A 20,614-nucleotide genomic window follows, 5' to 3' on the forward strand; every position below is an offset into this window, starting at 1 on the left:
TAAAATCATGAGTGGTGTGGAGAGGGCTGATAAAGAAAAGTTATTTATTAGTTCCCATAATAGAAGAACTAGAGGACACCAAATGAAATTAATGGGTAGCAGGTTTAAAACTAATAAAAGAAAGTTCTTCTTCACACAGCGTGTAGTCAACCTGTGGAACTCCTTGCCAGAGGAGGCTGTGAAGGCTAGGACTATAATAGAGTTTAAAGAGAAGCTGGATAAATTCATGGAGGTTAGGTCCATAAAAGGCTATTAGCCAGGGGATAAAATGGTGTCCTTGGCCTCTGTTTGTCAGAGGCTGGAGAGGGATGGCAGGAGACAAATCGCTTGATCATTGTCTTCGGTCCACCTTCTCTGGGGCACCTGGTGCTGGCCACTGTCGGTAGACAGGACACTGGGCTAGATGGACCTTTGGTCTGACCCAGTACGGCCGTTCTTATGTTCTTATGGGATGTAAATAAACACACATACCTCTAAGTGACATAAATTACACCAACAAAAGCACCAGTGTGGAGCGTACTGTTTTGATGGGAGAGCTTCTTCCCCAATGGAGTTCCTGCTGCTCATTGAGGATGGTTTAATTACATCAATGGGAGAACTCTCTGCAGTCAGCATAGAGCAGCTACTTGGGAGATCTCACAGTGACACAACCATGTGGCCACAGTAAAAGACATATTAGATCAAATCAGAGGCTCATCTAGTCCAGAATCCCATCTGACAGCAGCCAACAACAGATGCTTCACATGGAATGCAAATGAGTCCCACAAGCAGGGAACCAAGACAAGGTGATTGTCTCTGGATGCTCGTGGGAGAGCAGAAGTCTAACCATTATTACAGGTTGTATCAACAGTAAGAAACTGCTCTGCTATTACAAACCACCTCCACCCTGCATCCCCTCACAGTGAGTTTGACTGGGAATGTGTGCAAGTTCCCAAAGCAATACAAGACAACTGTTTAATTTTTCTTGGAAGGCATTCAAACACCTTGGCAATGAGAAAGATTTGATGGAAGCAGGAAATACAGGTTGGTGAAGTTGAAGGGAAGGGAAAGGGCAAATTCTCAACCTCAAGCTCCTTTTCTGTCTGGGACAGCATTATTCAGGATAATGTCTGCTCCTTTCCCAGGAGTACAAGAAAGGAAATAGATCAATGTAATCTATTGCCTCATACATCTTGTACATCTGCAAAAGAGCAAGCTAGCATCTGGCACAAAAGCACACATTTATATGTACAACTTGTACAAATATGACACACAGAAAGAAAATCCCCAATCATAAAAAATGCAGGGTCTCCTGACAGTTACTTATGTTTACATTTATTTTTAGTTATTAAGCAATAGTTAGCAGTTTTTCTGATTTGATTTTATACATCTATGGGTTTCCTAATGAGTAACAGGAAATTCTATGTAATCCTTTTCCTATAGTCTAATGCCCTTAAAAACGCATTAGATTGGAGGGACTTAATGGATAGGAGAGCTTGATATCTGATATGTATTTTTTATGTCTAGCTTCAATGATAATCTTTTATTTCAAAACACTGAGGCTACGTCTACACTGGCCCCTTTTCCGGAAGGGGCATGTAAATTTCATGAGTTGTCGTAGGGAAATGCGCGGGGGATTTAAATATCCCCCGCGGCATTTAAATAAAAATGTCCGCCGCTTTTTTCCGGCTTTTAAAAAAGCCGGAAAAGAGCGTCTACACTGGCCCCGATCCTCCGGAAAAAGCGCCCTTTTCTGGAGGCTCTTATTTTCTGGAGGCTCCTACTTTGAAGTAGGAATAAGAGCCTCCGGAAAAGGGTGCTTTTTTCCGGAGGATCGGGGCCAGTGTAGACGCTCTTTTCCGGCTTTTTTAAAAGCCGGAAAAAAGCGGCGGACATTTTTATTTAAATGCCGCGGGGGATATTTAAATCCCCCGCGCATTTCCCTACGACGACTCATGAAATTTACATGCCCCTTCCGGAAAAGGGGCCAGTGTAGACGAGCCCTGAGAAATTAGCCTCTGTCTTGCTTTAACAATTCTAGCACACCCAAGTTGTTGGGCCATTTCTGTACTTGCATTGTTTTCCATATTTTTTAGGCACCATTTCAAAAAGGCAATTTCAATTTCCTTTTGCTCCTGGTTAGATCTCAAGTTCTTACTCCATATCTGATCCCAGATCCTCTGACTTCAAATTCATTCTCTTTCAAGTGCTATAACAGTGACAAGCCATATATTACAGTTTAAATCTCCATTTCCACTTATGGGAAATAAAAGAAGATTTTATTAGCATAGTTCAGAAAACATTTCAAAATAAAAAATAACAAAAAAGGTAACTAGAAATAAATACATTAATAAGATTCAAAACAAAGCACTGCTAGCCAGTTAGAATATATGCTTCACAAATTAATGGAAATACCATCTGGTGTCTTTTCCATACCAGCATTTTGAAGGCTCTCTCAGGTATTCAGGTGCTCATGTTTCTCACCCATTCCAACCAGCATAATTTTGATCATATTTAGGCTCCTCCTAACATAGCAACAGTTTTCAAGTTTTCTAGAATAAATTGCCTAGGGAGGTTGTGGAATCTCCATCACTGGGGGTTTTAAGAGTAGGTTAGACAAAGGGAACATAAACTGTTCTCTTCCAGTCTTCGCACTTCTATGATTCTTATGCAGCTTCAAATAATACAAAAATTATCAATTTTCCATGGCTCTTCTGCAATTATCACCTATATTATCAGACACTTTTTTTGCTCATCTTTAAGGATTGTGGTTTATAACGCAAAACAAAAAATTATGTTTTTGTATTTAATTTATTTATTTAAAAGGTACTCACTGACCAGAACTTCCACTTAAGTCCAAACTCCAGTGCTCACTCTGTCAATTGCCTTTCATCTCAAGAGGCACATTCACTAGCTACTTCTGCATTTATATCAAACTAGTTCAGCACCTAAGGACTTTGACCCTCCCACTAACATACCCTGTCAGATTGCCTGACCTGTGACTCACTCACTTCTAACACTCACAGACAGGTATGGAATGTATGCCTTGTTAAAACCCTGCTCCTGTAGCAGTTACACTCCTAACCACAAATTACCACCGTTTTAAGTGTCTTTTACTTAGTGTGGCCCTACAGTTCTTCCCCGTGTGTTTAAACAGTTTAAAAAAAAAACCCTGTCCTTATTAAAGCTTCTAGTCATTCCAAACTCCTATTTGTTCACCATAAATTGCCCCTCATTCTACCTGGGGCCACTCAGATTAAGTAGTACTATATTTGAACTTACAATTTACTATTACTATTTCCAGCTGGTTTTGCATTTAAAGCTTGACTATAAGTAATGCTCTTTAAAGACACTCAGTTACAATTTCTATTAATATATTTGAGTTAGTATGTAATGTTTATTTCTGAAGATTGAAATATTGTCTTATTTAAATGTATTGCGCCATCCAGAGACATCCACTGAAGGTCTTTTTGCAATATCCAAAGCATCATTAACATTTTTCTCAACCCAGTGAGGAACATTTTCTACTTTTAACTAACTGAATGTTTATTTATTATTTCTTAGAATTAATTCTATCAACTGGAATTTAGGAATAGCTTTTTTTTCTTTATGGTCCAAGTTAAGATTTCCTAGTCAAGTGTTCTCTCTAGAACAAAAATGACATTCTTCAATGTATTCAAACAGGATTGTTTCAGAAATTCCTACACTATGAGACCAGCCGTACCAACACTTCTGGCAGCGAGCAATATGATTTCCTTACTCTGTGAGTAGTCCAATCAATGTCAATAATACCATCTGTGAAACACAGATACTATGCAAAGTAAAGGTGAACTGAGCCCTAGAATTTAATCAGTTTAATTACTCAAAAGGATCTTGGCTTGGTATCTAAATTGTGCAGGACAGAATTCTGTAAGAATTCTAGGATCCTTCAGATTGTGAACCGCTACTGCATATTCTGTACTTATTTTTAAAATACTTCAATCCTATTTATATATTTTGAAAGCATTTATATCTGCAGGGATAGATTTTTTTAAAAGTGCTCAGTTTCCAATTATTTACCTAAATGAAGTTACTGGATTTGAAACCTCTCAAGCACCCAGCAGGTCCCACTGTTATACCTATTTCTTTTTAGACCCCATGTACATAAGATTTCCATTTGCCTGCTTGGTAGAAGGGCGATGTCCCAGAGCAATTGACTTCACAGTGCCAAGGCTCAGAGACAGGAGTGATTCATTGATACCTGCCTTCACACATACTGTCAGTGTGCCAAAGGAAAGGTGCAATGTCTTAGTGCGCCTCTGCCAGACCCCCACCCCCACCTACCCAGGAATGGTGCGCTGAGCTGCTTGATCCCATAATGTGCTGGTGCTCGGAGATGAGGCAAGATGTGCGAGTGTATCTAGTCTCATAAAAGGACGGTATCTGTTGCATCAGAAACCTGCCTTCATTTTAAGGGCTGGTTTTGTCTTCCTGGCACCCTTCATGCTTGGTGCTGATGTGAGTAGCCAGAGATGTAAAGGAGCTGAAGTACCTCTTCTCTCCAAGTGCCTACAATTCCAGCATTACACTAAAACAGACATATTGGGCTGTCTCTTGCTAGGTCTATGAGATGAGAGATGCTGTATCCAAACGCATCTCCCTATGGCATCAAACTCTCTGCACTTCTAGATCTCTAATCCTCTTGCCTCAAATTCAGAAAATGTAGCATCCAGCCTTTAGAACCTTCCACTACTGACAAAACTATGTACTGCAACACAACTAGAGAAAATAATTTACATTGTTCAATAGCTGCAGATCACTGGTCCCCCAAATCATCACAGGAAGCATGCAACTGTCACCTGCGGTCCTTACGAAGAACAAGATAAATATTCATTGCACATACACAATTGTCCCTGGCAAAAGTTGGCCGCAGAGACACAGTAATCGCTCTTAGAAAACAAACAGCCCAACAGGTTTCAAGAAGGACTAAGTGCACTCTGGCAAATGTTGGGAGGACACCTATGTCTGAAGCCAAATGAAAAAAAGCCTAATTGGAATGACAAATGAGAGCGCACTAAAGGATCCAGCAGAACTGTCAGAAGTAAATACAGTCTCCAAGAAAAGAGATGGAGCAGCAGTAAGTACACAAAGCTCCAGTGGAGAAGTAAATAAGTTGACTGTAATCATCAAGGGTCTAAGAAGGCCTAAAGGGGGATGGACTCATGCCCAGCTGTCAGTGACTAAAAAGGCTGAACACTTATTAAGAGTTAGGGGCATTCCAACTTGCCGCATCCTCAGACTACAAGACCCCAGCCTTAGACTGAGACTTCTGTCCATATGTTTTTTCACAATTACTGTGAGCAACTGCCTGTAACTTCTTAAAAAATTAGGCTGGCAGAACCAAAGCAGATATACAATATCTGTTCAATTTCAGAGACACGTGAACAAGTTCTCCTTTATTACGTGGGAATGTGCAATATATTATGCTGTTTGTTCTCTAATCATGGTACCAAACTCCAGATGTTCAGCTGACCAACATTGACTTATGATCTCTGCAAGTTAAATTTTAACTTGCCCAATCTCTCAGAACTCCTACGCCATCTGGTCCTACTGACTTATTGCTGATTAATCTGTTTGTTCCAGTCCAGTATCTCTTCTTTCGAAGCCTTTGTTTCTGATAAATAGGTATCATTTCAACATTTTGAATAGTGGATATTGATGCAAAGAGATCACTTAGCTTATGGCCAATGCTTTATCCTTTTTAATTGGCTTCTTTATTCCTGGGTAATCCAGTTTTGACTCACATCTTGAATTGTATTTGCCCAAATCCTCTCCACTTCCTTTTCATATGGTATGCACTGGACAAGAGTAACTCCAGTTATCCAACAATTAATTTACTGCCATCAAAAACAGAAAGTATTAATCAAGACTGGGTTCTTTAATTTAATGAAAATCACAGCACAAATCAAAGTCTCTTCAGAAAAATTCACACAGTAAGTCAGATACTATAAAGCAGAATTGAGCAGATTTGATTTACTGTAATGCTCATGTATTCACACAAATGTCAATGATCTTTGTTGTATGATGATGATTCCACCCCTGACACCTGGAGTCTTTCCCAAACATTATCAACTAGTAAGTTTAGTTAGTTTTTAGATCAAATTTTAGCCCTGCAGTTGCAAATGTTATAATCTGGGCTATATTTTGTTGAAACTCATAAGACGTAAAGACACCCTTCATTTAAAACAGCTGAGAGACTGGGGTCCTTACCTGAACAAATTATAATGGAGACCTCTCAGAAACAGGCACCACGTGAGCATTGAAAAGAACTGATTACTCACCATCTTGTAATTGTTCTTCAAAATGGGTTGCTTATGTTCATTACACTGTATGCACGTGTATATCTTATGAACTTGTGCCCTAGTGGTATCCATAGGGGGGCTCCACTTACTCCCCGACTTCCTTGTGTGTTGGAGGGTACAAAGAGCAGAACCACACTGATCATCCTTTAGTTCCTTCTCACTGGGAACCCAATGATACACTCCATAGTGTTGGGGAAGGAGGATGGGTCATGTAATGGACATATTAACACATCTCAAAGAACAAACTGTTACAAACCAAGAAACTGAGCAGCCATTTCTTCTTATTATTCTAGTGCTTGCATATTCCAATAAACTACATATGACTACTGTTGCAGTGAGAGGCCAAACAAGGGAGAACAAGGGTGTGAACCTGCCCCCAAAAAGCAAATGAATCAACTGGTCGTATATGATGTTATTGAGTATAAATATATGTCAGATAAGATCTTCTATAGAAGCTAGTTTAGAACTTGATTGTCATTTGAAGATCATGGAAGCATTGAAGATTAGGGTTGGAAAAGACCTCAGGAGGTGATCTTGTTCAACCCCCTATTCAAAGCAGGACCAACCCCGACTAAATCATCCTAGCCAGGGCTTTGTCAAGCCAAGCCTTAAAAATAAGATATGTATATAGGATATACTTATGAATTATACATGTAGAAAATCGTAATTGTGGCTAGTGTGTGCATCACCTATTACAGCATCACCTCACAGGAGTATGCGGAAGCAATCAGGCAGGGACACCTCCCAGGCAAATTGCTTACATGAAACTAACACTGAACACCTAGTATTGTACAATCCAGGGAAAGACAATTGTGAACCATTAAAGTAATGGAAAGACATTGAAAGTGAAAAGAGAACCCCAGTTTTGGAAAAATTAAGACAATGTCTACAATAGCATTTATGTGAATAAAACATTTTGTTGTTCAGGAGTGTGAAAACCCCCACACCCACGCAACATAAATGTTGCCAGTGTAAGAGGCTCTCCTGCTGAGCACGTTTTATTATGCTGACAGAAGAGCTCTCTCCTGTTGGCAGAATATGGCCATTTAAGAGTTCTTACGGCAGTGCAGCTGTATCAGTAAAACTTTGCCTCTGTAAGCATAGACATGGCCGAAAGAAGGAAGGAAGGAGTTTCCTCCACTCTATGCAAATGTGAATTACCTCAGTCTGAAAAATAGAAGACAAAACACTGCAAAACTGGTTCAAAGGGAAGGGGTGTGATGTGAATGTTATCCAAATACTTAGGGCCAGTATCTAAGAATGACACTGGCTCCTCTCTATAACAGAGGCAGGCCCACTGGGGGGGGGGGGGGGGGGGCAGTTGCCCTGGGAGCTGGCAATTCAAAAGGGTGCAATAACATATATAATAGTTCTGAGCTGCTGTCTGCTACTGCGGCAGTGTGGCAGCCAGAGCCCCAGCCCTTTAAATCACCACTGAAGTGCCTCACTACACACTCCATGCTGCTCTGAGGGCTGCCAGGGGAGGGGATGCCTCATGCCCTGGGCAGCATGGAGGGCTGGCTGATCCTGGCCCTTCTGCCAGAGAATCTGCCCCCACACCTTGCTCAGGGGCCCACACAAGCAGTTTTCTCCACTGGAGAGAGGGCATGCTCAGAGACTGTTCACAGGCAACAGACTAATGGAGTGGAAAGTCTGAGGTTGCATCTTTATATTTATCGTCTAGGTAACTAGGATGTATCGGCTTCTTACTGTGTCATCTTTGAGTCTCATGTTTCTATTCCATAAACTTTGCTTATGTGCACCCTATATAGCACTCCGTTGTGCAATATTGGGGGGGGAGGAGGAGAGAAAGCATGAAGCCCCCAGAGTACTGATACCTGAAGGCAGGTTTCATTCCTTCGGGGTGACAAAGCAGAAAAGAAAAAATTTCCAGTGTCTGGTAGTCAAAACTTGGAGAACAGATCTGGGGAGACTCAGGCCAGAAAGAAAGGATGGAAGCCAGAGCAAGACCCTTTTCTTGTAGGCTGGCTACTGGTGTTGGGGCTCTGAACCATGACAGCATAGAGGCTCACAACATTACAAGGTAGGAGGTGACAGACCCTCTCCCTCATCTGGGTGATCCCCAAAATGTCACAACTATAAAGCTTTTATCAATAGAGATTGGGCTAGGAATTTCACCACAAGATGGACCCTGGGTTTAGGTTTTTTTTCTTGCATTTGTGTCTTCCCGTGATGTAGCAGAAATTGCATAATAGTTAACAAACATGTTGATCGAGGCCCTACTCACCACTCTACAGAGGTGAACAATATAAACATTTCCCGCAAAAGCAGTAAGGATGAATGAGAGCACTCTGGTTGAATTCATGCACAGCTTCTCAGGAAAAGTCATGTCTTTGGAAGCATAGGTGTGACAATGCAGCTTGTAATCCATTTAGAGAGTCATCATGCTGCAATAGGATGACTTCTTATTTGCTCTGCATGAGATACAAAGATCTGCAAAGGAACCCAGAAGAGTTTTGTTCTGTCCAGGTAAAAAGCTAGGATTCAGTGCACATCTAAAGTATGCAGCTTTTGGTTCATGCTTGGGAGCATGTGACTTTGGAACAACTAGGCAAGTATATAAAACTGGAAATCAGTCCTCAGAAGGAGTTGGATTCCTGTTAGGTGGAAACTTCACAGATTTTCCTGGCTTACACACCAATTCAGAGATGACTATACCCTGTCTGTGAGGCACACTAACCTGTCCAGATGTTGAACCTCAGAGTGGTAGATTGATTTGAGCCATGCCTGAATCCCTGAATTTGTAGCCCAGCATGAGGTTGTCCTGAGTGTACCAGAAATCGTGTCACCTACGAGCTTGGAGCAATTCCTCATTGTGGATTGTGGCTGATCCTTGAACAACGTATGAAGGTTTGTCATACCAACTATCAGATCTTTAAATATTAGTACTATTGCAAAGTATTTATTTAAAAATACTCATTAAACATGAACATGAGCTAAAAACAGTTTACACAATTCTGAGGACCTCCCATTCAATAATACAAAGAAAAGTAAAGACAAGCTTTGGGAGTGTAATTAACTTAAAGGCATATTGAAAAGATAAAGGAAACTACATTTTTAAAAGCCTCTTTATTTTCCTTAGCCATTATTGTTTTACAATACAAATATCACTTTGTGAATACACAAAAACCCTACAGAAGATAACTCTGCTTCACATAAAATACAGAATGGATTATCTTCTTCATTCTTAAAAATTTATTTTGTTCTGCACATTGGCAAGTATAGCATAGAATACTTCCCCAAACATACAGTATGTATGGTAGGAATGAAAATTAGAGGTACATGCAGCTTCTGCACAAATATATTTTAAAGAAATAGATTATTTTTGTTGTTTTTCAACAAAATTATCAAATGGATGGAAAAACTATTCAGTTTGAAGTTAGTGAGCATCTGCAAAACTCATGAAAAAGGGATCCATGGCTGTTGCTTTGATATAGTTAAAATCTAGCTATTGAGGAGACAGTAAAAACAATTTAAACCTTAAATTTTACAACACCTGCCCACAATGTGTGAGCAAGATCCAAGTCTTTGATTTGGTTTTTCCCTACTAACAGCAATTTCAATAATTTAAGTACATTTCCAGTTTAATTTAGCTATAAATGTAAAATTTATTAATGTATACAGTACATATAATTGTGTTTTCAAGGAACATTTTATTTTAAATAAAAACATTTAAGACTGCCTACTGACCTTACAATCAAGACAAGAAAGGCACTAGAAACATAGACAAATCTCTCTCTCTTCCAAGAAGCATTTTTTATTTTAATTCTCTTTTCTATGACATGTAAAAATCTTTTTAAATTTAGTTTTCATACACATTTTGAAAAATAAAGTTAGGAAATACTTAGAAAAATCACTTTACAACAGAATATTATTTTTTGCACTTTTTGACACTCACTGCAGATTTTACAAAATCAAAAGTTACTAAACCTTTCTGTGTCTATCACTTAATTCGTAACATTGGTGTAACAGGTAGAAAGTTTTAATTTTTCCCCAGTCAGGTATTTAGAAACCTTCATATAGATATTTGCTAGAAAATGGCTTACAGCCCAATCTTTGGGGCAAGAGATATGAAAAGTATGTTTTCCCAAGAAAATAATACATTTTATTCCCAGATGTGACTGGAAAGACCAGAACATGATATAAAAGTTTTCATTTATGCTGTCGCATCATATACAAAGGAACATGGTGATGGGTAATGTAAATCCCAAATCTATTAACAAGAAATGTATACAGTGCATGATAAGTTAAATTTTCTTTATTGTTGTCCAACGCAGATCCTTTGGAGAGAAAAAAAGATCACAGTGCTTACCAGGTAACTGAATAGGTTAAGTCAAGGTAATGGTTAAAAGATAAAGGATTAGGGAGCAGTTCGCTTTGTATGGCATCTTCTCTCACGGAGTTCTGAACACTTTGGACAGTTCCTTCCCCGCATTGTTTACAGCTGTTATGTGTCATTCACCAATTTGCTGTATTTAGCTTGCCTACTCAGGTGCAGCACCGGCCGGGGGAAGGGCCAATGGTAAGAGCGAGGTACAATTCCTTGAACATTCTTTTCAAAATACTGGAAGGGCCTGTACCACCACACCCGTGCAAGGAGGTTAGTTTGGGAAGCTTCCTTTAGCACCTGCACAAAGATAATTAGGAAAGAATGATTACAAACAAGCACAGTAATTTTTCCTTTAACTTATTGCATTGTTTGCCACTATCCTTCTGCAGTTTTCCACTAATGTATTATTTCGATTTACATAGTATCTGTCTCTTATCTCTACTCACATTTGTGTTAACGATATGAACCCATACCCAAACCAACTTACATTGACATAACTTTGGTATGACAAAAAATAATTATTTCTCACATGCTTCTTATCTACTGCCCCTCAAAATCTCTCTGCCCTATCCTTCCTTCCTCTCATAGAAGTACAAATAAAGAGTACATTTCCTAACAGTCGAATTGCAGCTCTGCTGGGTCAAGAGAGACAATAAGATATGGACTGCAGAGCCCTCTGAGAACTCCCTGTCTTTTGGGAGCTGTCAGCTCCACAGGAACAGCAAGTCTCAACTGTCAAGGAGTCATCCTAGATGAGAGACTTTTTAAAAACACCTGGATGAAGAATGTTGCAGATTAAAAGAACCATCTAAATACCCTCATGCACAAATCAAGCCAGTTTTATGGTATAAAGGCAAGCTTCTTGTGTGAAACTAGGGATGTGAAAAACTATCTGACAAGCAAATGCTTACTGGGTAGTTGACACACTAGTCGACTAGTCGCTTTCCACCTACCTCACTGCCTCTCTCAGAAAGAGGCGGGAGTTGGGGGGGAGGGGGGAGAAGGGAGGGCAGGAGGTGCTTCAAAGTGGTAGCACTTTGAAATGCCACAGGAAGCACGGGGCCAGCAGTGGACTGCCTGAGTCTCCTGCTGGCCCTGTGCTCCCCAAAATGCTTTTGCCTTTGCAATGTAGCAACAGCCCTGGGGCTACTGCTACACTTCAAAGGTGGAGGCGCCCTGACTGACTAATCGAATAGTCAATGCAAACTGCATCAACTATTCGATTAGCCGATTATTCTAAATTTAACATCCCCATGTGAACCACCAGTAAATATTTTGGCGTTCAAACAATGCGGCAGTTAAAGTTTCCGACTGACAAGCTCTTATCTTTTCAGAAACTCAGTTTAGAGATTACTAAAGCCTTAATGACTCTGGGGAGAGTTAAACCTAAAGGAAGAAAAAGTCACAAACCTGCATCTAAATGTCAAAACGCACACACAATTTCTGTAAACATCTGGGAATCCAGAAATGGTTAAGGAATCAACACAATCTAAGGTTGCCAACTTCAGGACATGTCTACACAGTCCTACTGTTTAGACTAAGGGGTGGTGCCAACGGTAGTGCACACCAAGAAATTGCTGCACTATGATTCCTGTAGTGGAAGCGAAATTAAAGGCCCTAATGTTGCATCTGTGAGAAATCAAGATCTTTACAATTGTGCCTATGGCATCCACATGGGGGAGTTACAGCGCAGTACTTTGGTCGCACTACTGTTCACATCACTCTTTAGTCTGAAATGCGGGGCAGTGTAGCTATGTCCTCAGCAAGAAAAGGAAGACACTACACAACACACTTAAAAGGCCTACTTTCCCTAATCCTCTAACACCTCCTGACTCTTGCCTTGGGTCAACTTTAGCCAGTCAACTTTTGGACAGACACCAAGGAAGCAAAGCAACCACTGCTGTTTGGTGATTCAATGAATAAGTGACTCCAGTACCAAACTGGGCATGCACCAAATTAGCCCAATTAGGGAATATAGACAAGAGGCCTATGCAACAATATGTTATTTTCATTCTATCCGTAGAGGATCACAGTCAAGATATGCCCATTCCAGTAAATCCAGATTAGAATTGGGAGATCTCCTTTGCCTCTAACATAGTCGCTGCAGGTGGATGCTTGGTAAGGACACCCAGGACAAACTGAAAAAGACATTTAAAGGATATTTTCTTCACTTGAATGTAAACTCAATAGTCCACACCCATCACTATTGTATGTCTCTCTCATCACAAAAAACCCTTCTGCTGGGGCCACTCCAGTTGGTATAGTCTCACAAGACTAGACAGATTACCTTTAATCTCTATTCTCCCAAGCATAACTTAATGATTCCCAGAACCAATATATGCAGATTTTACATCACTGTGAAAATTGGACGACAGGATAACCAATGGTATTCTGAGCAACAAAGGAGAACATTTCTTATAACAAGACTTTTGTGGTGTACGTTCCAACACTAAACTTTATGTTATATTTCACTTCACTAGGTTAAAATTGAAAAATGCATTGATTCATTTTCTGAGAGCTGTAACATCATCAGTACCAAGTTTGTATGACAATCTAAAAAGTACCGTAGTGCTTTAAAGCTTGCATTACTTTTTAATATTAGCAACTTAAAACAATTTTGCAGCTGGCATTAATTGCTAAGACCATATATTGCCATCTTTTCCACAATAATTCTATACATATAAATTTTCACTTAGTTAGAAACTTTGAATATATACTAGAAATAATGGAATATTGATGATTCACAGAACATTAATATTTCATCATTGTACATAGGTCCTAGTTAAGCATGTATTCATGTGCTTTGCTGAACTGGACCTACAGGAGGCATCTAAGAAGAGAATGGGCTAAAGGATATATAATTAGGATCTGAATTTTCCACATATAATACTTTTACACTGACCTATTATCTTATCTTAGATGTTATGAAAATCAGCAAATAGTTTTGAGTAAAAACAGGTACTAAATTTTTTCCCAAGTCTGGAGTCAGTCAATGGATTTTCCATTTAAACCAGAACTCTACATTACTGAGCCTTGGCTAACTAAATTTAAAAAATAAGTCAGTCGGTACTGTTATTAGTTTAACTATACAAGACCCTTAAACATACGACAGAATTAAAATGATGAGATTTTAAAACAGACTTAAATCAATTACGTCTGTCTTCTGATTTTTGAGCATTAAAGTTGTGAAAAATCATATTTCTCTACCTGTTCCACATCCCTTTTTGCTTTCCACATTTCTATGTTATTTCTTTTTGCATTTCATATTTCTGTCTCCCTTCTGCCAGTCCTCTTTTATTCTTTAGCTCACTATTCTCTCCCATAAGTTTTACTATCACCTGCCTGGACCACACATGAAAAATGTAGGCAGCCTGGCTTTTGATTCACTTTCAATGGGAAAAAGGCAACCATCTCTACTAGGTGCAACTTCACTTCCACTTGCAGATGCTTTAAGACAATGACTCTCTTACCAAGAGCAGCCTGGCTTCAGACCCATCAAAAGTAATGATGGCAGACATTTTAAAAATGTCTGCAAGTGCATAGGCAGGCTCCAGAACATCTGGAGATCGAGGAAGCTTTACCTCTCTACCATTTTATTATGGAGTTGTGCTAAAAGTGGACAATTTTGCTTTCTTCACATTGCCCAAAATTCAAAACCACACATCCTTCAAAAAAGAAAATTAAATAAAAAATAAAGGTGGCCTGCTTCTTTGGGATCATGCCTTCCTGCATTTTTGCTCGTCATGACAAGAGTGATGGAACCCCAAGGGAAGGGAAAAAATAAACCTGTTATGCATCTCTGCCATCACTGGAATTTCTGTAGTTCTATTATCTTAAGTGTTCTATACAAGCTTGGATTTTACAAATTCCTGGGGTTTGTCTTCTCCTCTTGCCTGCAAGGCACAATATGAAGGTAGAAGAATCCATTCTTATTTCCTGGTTAAAAGTCTCAAAACAACATATCAGAATTCATCCACTGATGTTTTAAAGAAGGAGATGAAGAGCCAAGGAGAACCAAATATTTGAGGGAAAACTCACTTGCTGATTGGCCATTGTGTGATACCACCAGAAAAGTCTTGTAGTGATGTAGTAAGCCACCACTACATCCACAGTGTAGTGGTCATGAGCCAAGAGAATACAGAACATCCCAATGATGCTTAGAGCCCAGCAAATCCAATGATACCACCAAAGTCGCCGAGGTGAATCTGAAAACAAGTGAAAATAAACATTATGTCATCACATAAAAGAGTGCTGATAACATTACTTAAAAACCCTGATTAATTACTCTGGACACCAATAATTTACAATTAGAAACAGGAGATTGTTAAACGACAACAATTGTGCGCGTGAATTGCACAATAAGATTGACTGTAATTATAGTCATGACATCAGACCTAATGTTTGGGAAAGGAATGATCGGATTGCAAAATAACAAAATAATTAATGTTTACTTCTCAATTTAAAAATGAAGCAGGACAATTTTTTAAAATGTATTCACAGGTGTGGGAGTAAAAGCCTAGGACACTGAGCCTGGTATAAAATCTGAGGCCTAACCCATTTTCAGCAAAGTTAACGCATGTCATGAACCAAAGTCAGGCAATGTATGAAACCCAATGCTACAAGTTTACTGTCCAATACATGACTTTGGTGAAATTATTACTAGTATTGCTAAAACACAGGCCCCTAAGAAGCAACAGAGACTGGGTATGTATGTAAACACACTCCAAAATACTACCCCAGCTACACTGTGATACTATATAAGGTAGGGTATGTCTACACTACCCTCCTAGTTCGAACTAGGAGGGTAATGTAGGCATACTGCACTTGCAAATGAAGCCCGGGATTTGAATTTCCCGGGCTTCATTTGCATAAGCAGGGAGCCGCCATTTTTAAAACCCCGCTGGTTCGAACCCCGTGCAGCGCGGCTACACGGTGCTTGAACTAGGTAGTTCGGACTAGGCTTCCTATTCCGAACTACCGGTACACCTCGTGGAACCCACGCTGCAGGGGGTTCGAACCAGCGGGTTTTTAAAAATGGCGGCTCCCCGCTTATGCAAATGAAGCCCGGGAAATTCAAATCCCGAGCTTCATTTGCAAGTGCGGTATGCCTACATTACCCCGCTAGTTCGAACTAGCGGGGTAGTGTAGACATACCCAGAGTGTGAGAAAAGTAATAAATAGGGATATTTTGCAGAGATGTCTGGAGCAAGGTACAAGGGAAGGTAACAAACAGATGTTACGAAACACATAAGGTAATACAAAAATGTTGAGTCTACAAATGTCAGGTTACTTTGCTTTAACTCCCTTTAAGTGGCTATGGGGATGGTAGAGACTCTCACTGCTGACACTGGACACTCATGTATTTGAGTACTTGTAACCACAGAGTTATAGCCTTCGTACTGTGCCTTGAAAGCAATAAACCCATCTGAATGCATCTGTCACTGAATTGTGCATGTGGTCTTTCTTTCTGGGTACAGTAAAACCTGTGTTATCCAGCACGCTCGAGGATTAGGGCATTCCGGTTATCTAAAAATTCCAGTTATCTGAGGGTCCCATCAACTAAAAACCAATGGACAATAATAGTAAAACTCAAGTTTTTAATATTGGTAGTTTTGTAGTGTGAGGCAGTTGGTCTCACATTTCTATTTTGAGTTAAAGATGATTAGTACTTCTTCAATAAAAATTGTTACGCCAATCATGGTAAACCAAACCAGGCCTGTGACAGTACTGTGGCTGCAGGCAATGCTGGTTAACAAAGTTTTCTGGTTAACAGAGTGCCGGATAACAAAGGTTTCACTGTAGTACCATTGAGGTTTGCTGAACCAACTCTGTGCTAAGACAGCATACACAGAGCGCAATATGCATTAAGGATGTTAAATAATGATTAATTTACTAGTCGAGTAGTTGATGGGATTTCCATTGACTATTTGACTAGTCAACAGGCACTTCCGCGTTCCTCCTTTGAAATGTACAAGGACCCAGCAAGGGCTCTTCTGCATTTCAAAATTGCAACACCGCCTGCAGCCTGGTGCCAGCAGGAAGTCCTGCTAACTCTGGGCTCCACGTGGGAGCTTCCGCTTTGAAATGCACAATAGCCCTCTTGTGTATTTCAAAGTGGAAGCGCTCGCGTGGAGCCCGGAGTCAGCGGGACTTTCCGCTGGCCCCAGGCTGCACGCGGCGTGCCAGCTTTGAAATGTACAAAAGTCCCCAGCGGGGTCTCTTGTGCATTTCAAAGCGGAAGTGCTCACATGGAGCCTGAGGTGAGTGGGACTCAGACTCCCCCACTGACCCGAGGCTCCATGCATCGCTGCTGCTTTGAAATGCATGGAGGTCAGCTTGGGACTTTGCAACTCATCCCGGGATCTGTGCAGCATTTCCCTGGAACCCAGGGTCAGCTGAGGAGTCCTCAGCTGATCCCGGGCTCCACTTGGCATTTCAAAGCAGCAGTGCTGCACAGAACCCAGGATCAGCTGGGGACTCCGGGTTCTGTAGAAATGTCGCAGGGAGACTGGGGTCAGCTAGGGAGTGCCCAGTTGACCCCGGGCTCCACGTGGTGCTACCATTTTGAAGTACCCTCTCTTCTTCCCCTTTGCTGCCTCTATCTGCCTCGCTTCTATTTTTAATAAGAACGAATAATGCAAGTATGAATCATACAATAGTGTTTTATTCCCTTTTCACCTGTTTTCCATATTCCATGAAGCATCTATTATTGTCTTACATTACTGAATACACTTGAACAAGCTGTTTTTTTCACTTTAATTCTAGTAATGGATCAAGATAGCAAACATTTTTAGTCATTAGTTATATATAAAATTGAAGTCCATAAACAATGCAATGCACTCACACTCTTTGATAAATAAATACGTAAGTGTTAACATGACTGTGTGGCCACTGTAGAGATAGTCACCGCACATGTTGTGGGAGCCTGTGATAGACAACCCCCCACCGGCAAGCAATTTCATTATCCTCCTCAGGTGAGACTCCCAATCACCAAAGAGCTGGAGGAAAAAGAGAAGAATATATTTAACCAAGGTTATTTCATACTACATTAAAAATATGAAAGGTTAAAGATTATAAGAGAGGGCATTACTCTACTGTATGTCAAGCATTTCCAATACAATGTCCAACAAGTCTGACTTCCATAGATGCTAACAGGAATTGAGGATGCTTACTAATTATTGTGATCAGGCCCTTTAACTTGGTAACTTCGCACAAGACATTAAATGAGAAAAAAAATTGGTTCCAAAGATTCCTACCAAATATGTCCAGGGCAAAACAATGAGAATTTAAGACTACAATACATAAAAATAGTGACAAAATAATGGAATTGTTTTGGCCAAATGGCATCGGCAAGATGGTGTCAGCTGGCGGGAGCCTGATGTGGCCAAAAAGCCTAACCTGCGGTTTTCAAAGGGGCAGCGTCCTTTTTCTTTTTTTGCTCAACAACTCTGGCTGCTGGCTGTGATACTGGATCAAAGCGGTACTGCCATTACATCTAGCAATTAATATGCCATGACTTTAGAGTGATATCAGTTATGGTAACACTAAAAGAGGAAAGAGGAAAAAATTTTCTCTGGTATTTATAAATATTTGTAAGTGCTCCCATTTAAGACGCTCTTTTGCAGATGTTTTGCTGGCAACAATAATGTTCATTAATGTAAGGAAAAATGATTCTAGTGGGAGGTCTTTAAATTCAGGTAATTGTTTACTTTGCTCAATGGGAGCTACAAGACTGCTTCATATGCCTTGTACATATAGTGTGGAAATGTGAGAAAGCAGGAAAACAATTCCTAGCAAAATAGCTTTTCTATCATCTTTATAGGTCCATAAAATAGTGGTCACTCTTTCTCATGGATAAATAGCGAAGGGATTAATCAACCAGGCAAATAATTGTACAACAACAGAAAATGTCTTCCAAATGTAGCTTTTTTCCCCCTCTAAGAATGAGACAGAACCCAGAAGCTAAGGTCAGGCAGTCAAAATAACAAACTGAGACTTAAAGATTAATCAAATGTATATAGTCTTGCCTAAATCTAATCCCTACAATAAATTAGGAACCCCTGGAGCTGACAGCTCTGAGTTGAGGGCAGAGGGAGTGTGGCAGTGAACCTTTCTGGGTCCTGCAAATTCCCTGATTTGAGACCAGTCAGGTTCCAAATGTGTTGGACCAGGGACGTCCAACCTGTACTGCATTTCTAGTTCTTTTGTATCATCTTTACAAGTTCACTCAAAGATCAGCAAGAAACATAGGATATTGACCTTATGTTCAGTGAGTGCTAAACAACGACACATTCGATCACTGTGTGGGCTGTCCATGTCCCTCTGGCTGTGGAGCCAGGTCACCTATGCACAAGTTTAATATAATTCAATGTTTTCTTCATCGGGATGCTGAGCAGCTCTCAAACAGAAGACCAGGAAACACTATCACTTATTGACTATTGTCCGCTCTTTCCAGCAATGCAGAAAAACTGAAGGGTGATGCCTTAGCTGTCATTTGAGGAAAGCCAATCTGTGAACTATCTATCTATACCCTCTCATCTCCTCAAAGAAGGAAAATAAAACCATCCCTGTCTACATTACACTCCTCTAAAGAGTGACTGAAAAAAACATTTTTTCAGGTAACTATTTTGCAGTAAGGACAGAGAAAGAACAATTTACCCAGTGGTGTTTGGCTTGTACAAAATTCCCCTGCCTGTCACAAGTGTGCAGATGCACTGGGATGAGTAAAATGTGTAAGCTATGTCAAGAAGCTGGGGAGACTAGCTAGAAAAAAGAAGAAAGACAGTGACTGCGAAGAAGTGAGATTAATGAAGAAGAGTAAAAAAGGAAAGATGTAAGAAAAGGAAAGATAAAAACAGAAGAAACAGACGACACAATGCAGAGAAAGTGAGGAAAGAAAAATAGATGGAGGGGGAGAAAAAGGTTAAACAGGGACAAGCAGGTAATGAGAACTGAACAATGGAAGAAGCCCCACACTGCCTCATTATGACTATTAATGACTGCAATATGAAGAAAAAATATGATGTGAAAGACAGGAAAGAAGTTAGAAAAAGGCAGAGTTGTGCAGTGCGTGTGTTTTTTAAAAACACATTTTATTAACTAAAAAGATGATTGCCAAAGTACCAAAGTGCATGTAAAACCATAGTCAAACAAATCCATAAAACAAATGAATTTATAAGTTGTGGAAAGCTTGCTTATAATACTTAAGCATTCAGTCACAATGTTACACATATTCCACATTCTGCCAAAGGATACAGACAGATGAGACTCATCCAATTCACACTGACATGAAACGATTGAACTTTTCAACAATACTATAATTTATATTTACAGCAGATACAAATGGCAAAGCATATAGGTTATGTTCTTTCATCTGGGAAGTACAAGTTGGAGTTAAGTTTCAGCATTATAGTACCTCCCTGCCCCGGGTCTGAAGCAACTAACAGCGTACAGGATTCTCTTATCTCTGGTGAAGTTCTGGTTCTTCTGAGGCTTACTATCTCCCATAAACTTCAGATAGGCCTCTCTAACCCCAAGCAAAAGTTGATATCAGGATGATCTTTGTCCATCTTTTACTGTTAGCCTTTCCTCTCATTGTGATTTTTACTGTTGACTCTGTCCTCCATGCTGCCCAGAACACATGCACCGAGCACCCATTAGTCTTGAAATTGTGCTTCCCTTTCCTAGCAGCACTGGCTACTTGATAAGGCTTCTCTGGCTCTTTGGAATGGGTTTCACTGCAAGCAAACCACAGGCAGTTTGACTGTGAAATTTAAATGCACACACATTAATTTGTTTCAATTCAAACAGTAGGTGGAAGGGCCAGGTGGATTTCCACATATCTGACTGGATTTCTCTCTTCCTCCTGATATTTAAACTATCATGAAATGAATAATTTAGGCTCAAAAATACTTCTAGATAGTTTTGTTTGTTTAAATTTTGC

At 40.0% G+C, this 20,614-nt stretch overlaps 2 protein-coding genes across 19 annotated transcripts in view; both read right to left on the minus strand.

Moving 5' to 3' along the window:
* The window catches only part of LOC102460189 (putative neutral ceramidase C), a 66,711-nt gene extending 63,791 nt beyond the window's left edge, over positions 1-2,920 (minus strand). For 2 of the 4 annotated variants that reach the window (XM_089780151.1, XM_006121468.4), the window contains exon 1: positions 2,818-2,920. The gene's annotated coding sequence lies outside the window, so the exon portion shown is untranslated. The remainder of the gene's footprint in view (positions 1-2,817) is intronic. The other 2 variants (XM_089780150.1, XM_089780149.1) reach the window with 1 other exon arrangement.
* A 6,470-nt stretch (positions 2,921-9,390) lies between these two features.
* The window catches only part of SGMS1 (sphingomyelin synthase 1), a 211,785-nt gene continuing 200,561 nt past the window's right edge, over positions 9,391-20,614 (minus strand). For all 15 annotated transcript variants that reach the window (XM_089780152.1, XM_075935077.2, XM_075935069.2 and 12 more), the window contains 3 exons: positions 17,516-17,669; positions 14,710-14,876; positions 9,391-10,968 (listed from right to left, as the gene is read on the minus strand). In XM_089780152.1, coding sequence (XP_089636278.1) covers positions 10,789-10,968; positions 14,710-14,876; positions 17,516-17,669 — 501 coding nt within the window. In that variant the 3' untranslated portion in view covers positions 9,391-10,788. The remainder of the gene's footprint in view (positions 10,969-14,709; positions 14,877-17,515; positions 17,670-20,614) is intronic.

The sequence above is a fragment of the Pelodiscus sinensis genome, chromosome 8 (assembly GCF_052426305.1).
Source record: "Pelodiscus sinensis isolate ZL-2025 chromosome 8, ASM5242630v1, whole genome shotgun sequence".
NCBI lineage: Eukaryota > Metazoa > Chordata > Testudines > Trionychidae > Pelodiscus > Pelodiscus sinensis.